The 7,021-nt window shown below is 59.1% G+C and overlaps 1 protein-coding gene across 1 annotated transcript in view; it reads left to right on the top strand.

The window, feature by feature from the left end:
• The first annotated feature begins 3,234 nt into the window (after window positions 1–3,234).
• TRAF2 (TNF receptor-associated factor 2) overlaps window positions 3,235–7,021 on the top strand; it is an 8,199-nt gene continuing 4,412 nt past the window's right edge. The window contains exons 1-5 of the mRNA XM_006863677.1: window positions 3,235–3,422; window positions 3,713–3,791; window positions 3,943–4,041; window positions 6,240–6,401; window positions 6,723–6,797. Coding sequence (XP_006863739.1) covers window positions 3,235–3,422; window positions 3,713–3,791; window positions 3,943–4,041; window positions 6,240–6,401; window positions 6,723–6,797 — 603 coding nt within the window. The remainder of the gene's footprint in view (window positions 3,423–3,712; window positions 3,792–3,942; window positions 4,042–6,239; window positions 6,402–6,722; window positions 6,798–7,021) is intronic.

Genomic DNA, 7,021 nt, shown 5'->3' with positions numbered 1-7,021 from the left:
AGTTAGCTACAAGAGACTGAGTTTACCAGAAGGGACAGCTGTGTGCCGGAGGTGAGCGCCCTGTTCCAGCTTCCAGCAGACCCTCCAACTCTGGGGCGAGGGGCTGCCAGGCCCTGACTCTGCCTACCTGGGCAGTGTCGCCTGCTTGGACTTTACTGCTTTCAAGTGGAGGCCCGACCAACGGGACGTCGAGGTTTAATTTACACACCATACATGGCATTCGTTGTGGCTTGGGTTTTGAACCAAGGGAGAGACCCCAGGGTTGTTTTCATGAATTCTCTTATCAGTAGCTGTCTTGTCACATGCTGGGTCCTAAAGAATGGCCCTTGCTGCCCTTTGAGAGATCCTCAGAGGAGGAGGACAGACTCTCAGGTGACTACATACAGCCTGTCCCTCGGCAGCCAGCTGCCCCTCAGGATTCAGCCGTGTGGGGGCCTGCTGGGATACTCCTGTCCCTTTCAGGCCCTGCCTGCATGTAGCCCCTCCACACATACATGTAACCCCTCCACACATACAGCCCCTCAGACTGGACTGGGTGCCCCCCAGAGACAGGTACTGTCGGGGTTCACATTGTACAGAGCTGGCCTACGGCAGGAGTCGGAAACGTAGTATGAGGTGACCAGCCGCAGGGGGGGAGCCACGCATTGGCCGGATGGACCACTGAGACTTTGCGTCTTGGCCCGTGCAGCTGGAGCGCAGAGCACTGGGTTGAAAACAATGTGGTGACCGCGCATCAGACTCTCAAGCTGCTGAACCAAGTACCCGCCGTGGCCGGGTGTGGCAGTGGGCATGTATCCTGTCACAGTATAGGGGCTAGAAGTCCACATGCAGGGCACTGCTCCGCAGAGGCCTTCTCCCTCTCTCAGCTCTGGAGGCCCTGATTCCTAGGAGAGCTCCATGTGTCTTGGCGTCTATCCTACCCCATCTGTCTGTCTGCTGCTTATATAACCTTTTTTATGTTTCAAAAGAGCTTGACTCAACACAGACTCGACAGAACCCTGCTGTATTCACGTAACAAAGACAACCTTTCCCAAATGGGGTTTTATTCCCGCCCAGCTAGCCCACCCAAAACCTCACCCAGCACCCACGTCAGCTGTCATAGTGGAGACAGCATTTGTCACCCAAATTTTGTGATGATTCTGAGCCGTGCAGGGGTGCCCCTTCCTTAAGTGAATGCAGGTCCCCATGGGTTCGCTCTACAGAGGACTCTGGGGCCCACCCTCAGGGGCTCCCCTCTGCTCAAGATGCTCCTGGTGAGGAGAGTGCTGCCTCCCGAATCCCCCATTGTTTCCTTACATGGAAACATGTCACCCGAAACAGCCCACTTTTCCTGCACATGACGCCAGAGAGCCAGGAGACCGTACAGTTGTTTGGGAGACCAGCACTGTGTTCCTGACCACCTTCCACCGGCAGTGACCACACCACCCTTCAAAACCTCCACGATCTGGTGAGACCAGCAGCGGCATGGCTTAGTGAGAGGACCCCTGACCTCTGACTCCGGAGAAGTTGAGTCCACTCACCTCAACCAAACCACTGGACAGCTGAGGAGGTCCAGCCCCAAGGTCACCGCCATCGGGTCCTGGCTTATTCCTGTCTTTAGTCAACCTTTGTAAGATTGCAGTCCTTTGTCCTGAATCCATCAAGCAGGTAAACATCCTCCCTGGACTGTCTGTTGTGACCGAGAGCCTCCTGGCACCAGCATCCCACAGCCTCTTCTGAGTTTGGCCTGAACTTCAGCAGCTCCCTGTCGATAAGTGGCTGCTGTCACGTGGTAATAAGACTGTCCAATGATTTCTGCATCCTGTTGGTCACCTTCCTTCGGACTGGGCATGGACATGGATCTGTCCCACTTGGTGGGCCAGGTGAGTGTCTTCCAGGTGACGTCAAGCAGCCGAATGAGCGTTGCCAGCATTACAGCTGCTGGTTGAAGCAACTCAGTTGGCACTGAGCCACTTCCGAGAGCCGTGTTCTTCATCAGTGCCTCAGTGTAACTCGATCTGCATTCAATGCCTGTGGAAGGAGAAGTCCGGAACCCAAATAACAGGTTGGCTTGGGCAGATCTGCTGCAAAAGACAGAAACAAAGATATTATTGGGACCGACTCATGCTGTCCCGTTCACCTCATGCACGCGAAAGCTGGACAGTGCGGAGGAAATGCAAGTTCAAACGGTGGTGTTGGCGGAGGACACTGAGTGGACCATGGACTGCCAGAAGAATCAAGCCGAATATAGCCCTTGGGTATGATGGTGAGACCTTGGCTCCGTCATGTAGGACATGTCATCAGGAAAGACCACTCCGTAGAAAGTCATTCTGTCTGGTAAAGCAGAGAGTCAGCGGAGAGGAGGAAGACTCTCCGTGAGGTAACGAAGTCAGCTACTCCACAGTCCTCAAGACGGGTCAGACTGGGCATACGTAAGGTCACTGCAAGGCAGAGTCCACTAACCACTCAGCCGGCCATGTGGAGGCCTGCAGCCGCTCTCGCCTGGTCTTCGTTCCCCTGGGAAACCTTGACGGTACAAAAAGACCACAGTTTGTAGCTGGGTGGCCAACTGTTTTCTCTCCCCCCTTGTTTCTCTCCTACTGAGAGGAGCCCTGGTATTTTGGAGAGGGTGAGGTGGGCATCACCAGCGGAAACTATGATCCTCCTCCCGGCTCAGCCTGAGTCACTGCAGCGTCCCCACACGTAGACCCGATGCTGGCTCAGGCTGCCTCCTGAGCAGGGTTGGAACTGGCAGAGGGGTGGCGGGGACACGAGGGAAGGGTGTCTGCCCATGGGTGGGGCTGGACAGCGCTCAGGGCCTGGTCCGGAGCAAGGGGAGGCTGCTGACTGCACTCCTGCTGGTCTGCAGCTCCCGGGACGGGACGCAGCCTCCCTGCTTGTGGAGGTGTTTTCCTCGCTGCCCGCTGGCCTGGAAGCCCCGTGATGCCCTGGTGTAACAGCGAGTCTCCTGTGCTGGACAATGTACAGGCAGCGTTGGGGTGGGGTGAGGGTGGGCTTCCCGGGCCCAGGCAACTGCGACTGTCCTTCCTGCCCACCAACTGACCCCCGGCAGGCAGGTCAGGTGTGCCGTGACAGGGGCTGTGGGGCAGGCTGGGCCTCTGAGGGGGCTGGCCAGCATTCATTGTCTCTCAGTCTTGGTTACTGTGGGGACCCTGGAGAGGTGAGGGCGAATCAGGACCCCAGTGACATGTCGCTCTCTCTGGCAGGCTGCAGGCACGCCAGGCGGCAGCCCCCATGGCAGCTGCAAGTGTGACCCCCCCAGGCTCTTTGGCACTGCTACAGCCTGGCTTCTCCAGGACGCTGCTGGGCACCAAGCTGGAGGACAAGTATCTGTGCTCAGCCTGTGGGAACGTGCTGCGCCGGCCCGTGCAGGCCCAGTGTGGCCACCGCTACTGCTCCTACTGCCTGGCCAGCATTCTGAGGTGAGGCCCGAGTACCCAAGCAGGGTCACCTCCTGCCACTGACCGAGTCCTCCGCGTGGCTGCTGGGCAGTTCCTGGTCACACTCATGGCTCCCACCTTGGTACTGGCAGCTCTGTGTAGATGACACACGTGCCCTGTGGTCTGGTCAGCAGCTGGGCCGTCAGCACCACAATCGGGGTCCTTGAGGGGCTGCGCAGTCAGCAGACACTACTCTGATCCTGAGGACATGAGGGTGAGGGGCCGCTGCTCACGCCTGGCTGGGTCTGATGGTGGCTGCCCCCTCTCCCCAGTTCCGGGCCGCAGAACTGCGCCGCCTGCATGCAAGAAGGCATTTACGAGGAAGGCATTTCTATCTTGGACAGCGGCTCGGTGAGTGTACGCCTCGGGGGTAGAGTGTGTGTGAGTGTGTGTGAGTGTGTGTGTGTGTCACACTTGGAGCGTGGACTTGGTAGGCCTTGTCCCTGGGCTGGGTCACCGGAGGAGTGGGCAGCAGGGCCTGACCGGCCTGCTCTGCCCACAGGCTTTTCCAGACAATGCTGCCCGCAGGGAGGTGGAGGGCCTGCCGGCCATCTGTCCTCACAGTGGGTGCACCTGGACCGGAACAGTCAAGGACTACGAGGTAATGGGGGAGGTGGCACCAGTGGGAAGGCCTGGGCCATCACAGTCCCCCGTCCGTCCATAGTGGTCTGTCTGTCTGAGAGAGTGGTCACAGTCACGGAGCCTTGAGCACCTGCAGCCACAGGCCTGGGCCTCACTGCCCAGCCGCACTTGAGACCTTTCTCACAAGGGGGATGGGAGATGGCAGCTGTCACGCACCTCGGACGGGACTGGCTCAGATCCCCACATGGCATCTTCCTTCCCTGTCAGCATCTGAGAAGGATGAGGCCGGGTTGTTAGTGGGGTGGTCCTGGCTGCCTCCCACCCTCGTGTGCTGGTGTGGACATTGTGAGGTGGTTTCTTGGAGCTGTAATCTCTCCACATCTAGGGGTCTGCCTGCAGGACAGGGTGGGGGTTAGAGCAGCCCTGCCTGCGAACTTCAGGGTGCGCTCCCATCGGGTGGCTTCTGATTGGTGCTTTCTGCCTCTACACTGAGTTTTGCTACTTGTGGAGGAGCTGGGGTGGAAGTGTGTGGAGCAGCCTGGGATCCGGGGAGGTAGAATTGGCCCCACCCCTAAGCTTAGAGTCCTTCTGGGGGCTCCTGACCCTCAGGCCTGCGAGCCTGAGTGGTGTGTCCTCCGGCTGTGGACCAGGGACTGTCGTCAGTGTGGAGCTATGGGCACCTCTCCACCTGTCAGCCCACACAGCGGAAAGCCCCTGGCTGGGTCTCTGTAAGCTCTGGAAAGTCCCTGAGGCCGGGAGGCCGGCTGCTCATGTGGGCGGTCAGGGCTGATCTGGGCGGAGGCCAGCCTCTCCTGGCTCCACGCGTCCCTGGGTGCAGCTGAGACCTCGCATGGGGCTGGCTGGTGTCAGTGCCAAAGCCCGCCCAGTAAGGGCCTCTTGTGTGTGGTCTGGGTGGTTTGTACGAGTGTGGACAGACAGGGTGTCCGGTCCTTCACTGTGAAATGTGCGCTTTCTAAGGCTCTGAGGATTTGCAGAGTGCGAGTCACTGTCAGGTGTAAGTAGGAGCCTTCTCCTTCCCCGTGCCCACAGGCCAGTTCAGGTACTGAGAACAGGACACAGAGTCAGGGAGACTTCGGGAAGGTGCCGGAAGAGGACATGGTCAGTGTGACGTCAGTGTGGAGGAGAGGGTCGGGGTCGGGGGACAGTTGAGCATCCGTTGGCTGTGTGTGCCATCAGCAGGTGCTGCACTGAGACTTTAGGGTCGGAGCGTTGTTCCAGCCGCCTGCCAATCTCCAACAGTCACCCCTCTGCCAGGCTGGTCGTCTGTGTCCCCCCCCCCCCCCCCGCCATATTTGTTCTTTTCTGGTTATTTTAAAGCAAATGCAGGATGGGGCATTCGGTTAGTGTAAGCAGATCATCCAAGTTCCCACTGTCTCCTCTTTGTGTATTTGTGTACTTGGTGACAAGTCCCTGGCTCGCGGTGACCAGGTCTCTGATGCCCTCAGTGTGGCTTGTCCAGGAGGTACAGGGTCACTACACTAAGTGGATGAGGCGGGGGGCCCGGGGGGCCATGGGCCGTGGGCAGGGAACGAGACGGTTCTGTGCTGGAGGGGGCAGAAGGGAGTGTTGAGCTGGACTGTGTGGCCAGCTGGTTCCCTTACAGGCTCGTATCAGGAGGGGCAGCCTGTGGTTTTGGGAGGGGGGTCATGGTGGCCCACAGAACCCTGCTCCCCAGGCAGGCTGGGTGGTGGCAAGGTTGTGGGGAGGGCAGTGTAGACCTGGTGTTCTGTGTGGACCCTGTGGACACTCAGGAGGCCAGGTGGGGGACCTCAGCCATTCCTATTGCTGCTCCGTTGTCATAGGGGCATCCTCCGCATGTTTGCGTCCTCTGACCCTTCCCCTCCGGCAGTGGCAATGCTGGGGGGGCGGGGGGGGGCTCCTGCTGGCCAGCCTGGACTCAGGCAGCCTGCGGGTTGAGTCTGTGTCCTGATGGACGGGGAATTAGAAAGTTGTAGATACTGCTGTTTGCACTCCCCCTCCCCCAGGGTCACAGCCCGTCTGTCTGTGAAGAGCTGAGGGCTGCCTTTGGACACTTCTGGGGTTGGCATGGGTCTTCGCCTGGCCTGGGATGGGGACGTTCCTGGAGTGGACAAAGCCCCCATAGGGGGCCTTTAAGACACGAAGGCTCACTGCTGGGCTTTGGAAGTGCCCCACAGAGGGACCCTGGGTGACATTTCTGCTCCCTTACTGCCCCAGAGTGGCCATGAAGGACACTGCCCATTCATGCCGACCGAGTGCCCTGCCTGCAAGGCCACCATACTTTTGGGTGAGCAGGAACGCCATGCCCAGCTCGAGTGCCCGGAGCGCTGCCTCAGCTGCCCACATTGTCAAGCCGTGTGCAGCAGAGCCGAACTACAGGTGAGGGTGGGACGGGCAGGGTTCAGGACTGACCTGCTGGAGAGGGTGGAGAGTGTAGAACACACCTGCAGGGGGCACTCTTGCCTTGCCTGGTCCCAGGGGCCGACGGCTCAGGGCCAGCTGTTGTGAGGAGCCCACCTGCACTGCCCTCTGTTCCCACTGTTTCAGCAAGGAGTTGGGCTTTGTTGCTCAGGCTTCCTGGGACCTATAGGCCCAGCTCAGTCTGCACCTGGGCCCTGGCTGAGGCTGCACGTCTCCACCTCTGCTTCCGGACCTTTCTGGGCCTGGGCGGTAGCCTCAAGTCCTACTTCTTCGCTGCAGATGCACAGTGAAGTCTGCCCCAAGTTGCCCCTGACCTGTAACAGCTGCGACGAGAGGAAGATCCCACGAGAGAAGGTCAGTGGGTGGCTGAGCAGTCTAGCCTTTGTGACCAGGGCCTCCTGACAGGGTCAGTGTCCTGGGAGCAGGCAGCTGTTCTCACCTGAGGCCAGTAGCCAAGCAGCTGACTTGGGAGCCCTTTGTTGAAATTTCCTAACACACATTGGACAAAGTTAATTAAGTCCTTAGCTGCTAACTGGGAGGTTGGAAGTTCAAGTCCATTCAGAGGTGCCTTGGAAGAA

Source organism: Chrysochloris asiatica, unplaced genomic scaffold (assembly GCF_000296735.1).
Source record: "Chrysochloris asiatica unplaced genomic scaffold, ChrAsi1.0 scaffold00056, whole genome shotgun sequence".
Taxonomy (NCBI): Eukaryota; Metazoa; Chordata; class Mammalia; order Afrosoricida; family Chrysochloridae; genus Chrysochloris; species Chrysochloris asiatica.
This window is presented reverse-complemented; position numbering and strand designations above follow the sequence as displayed.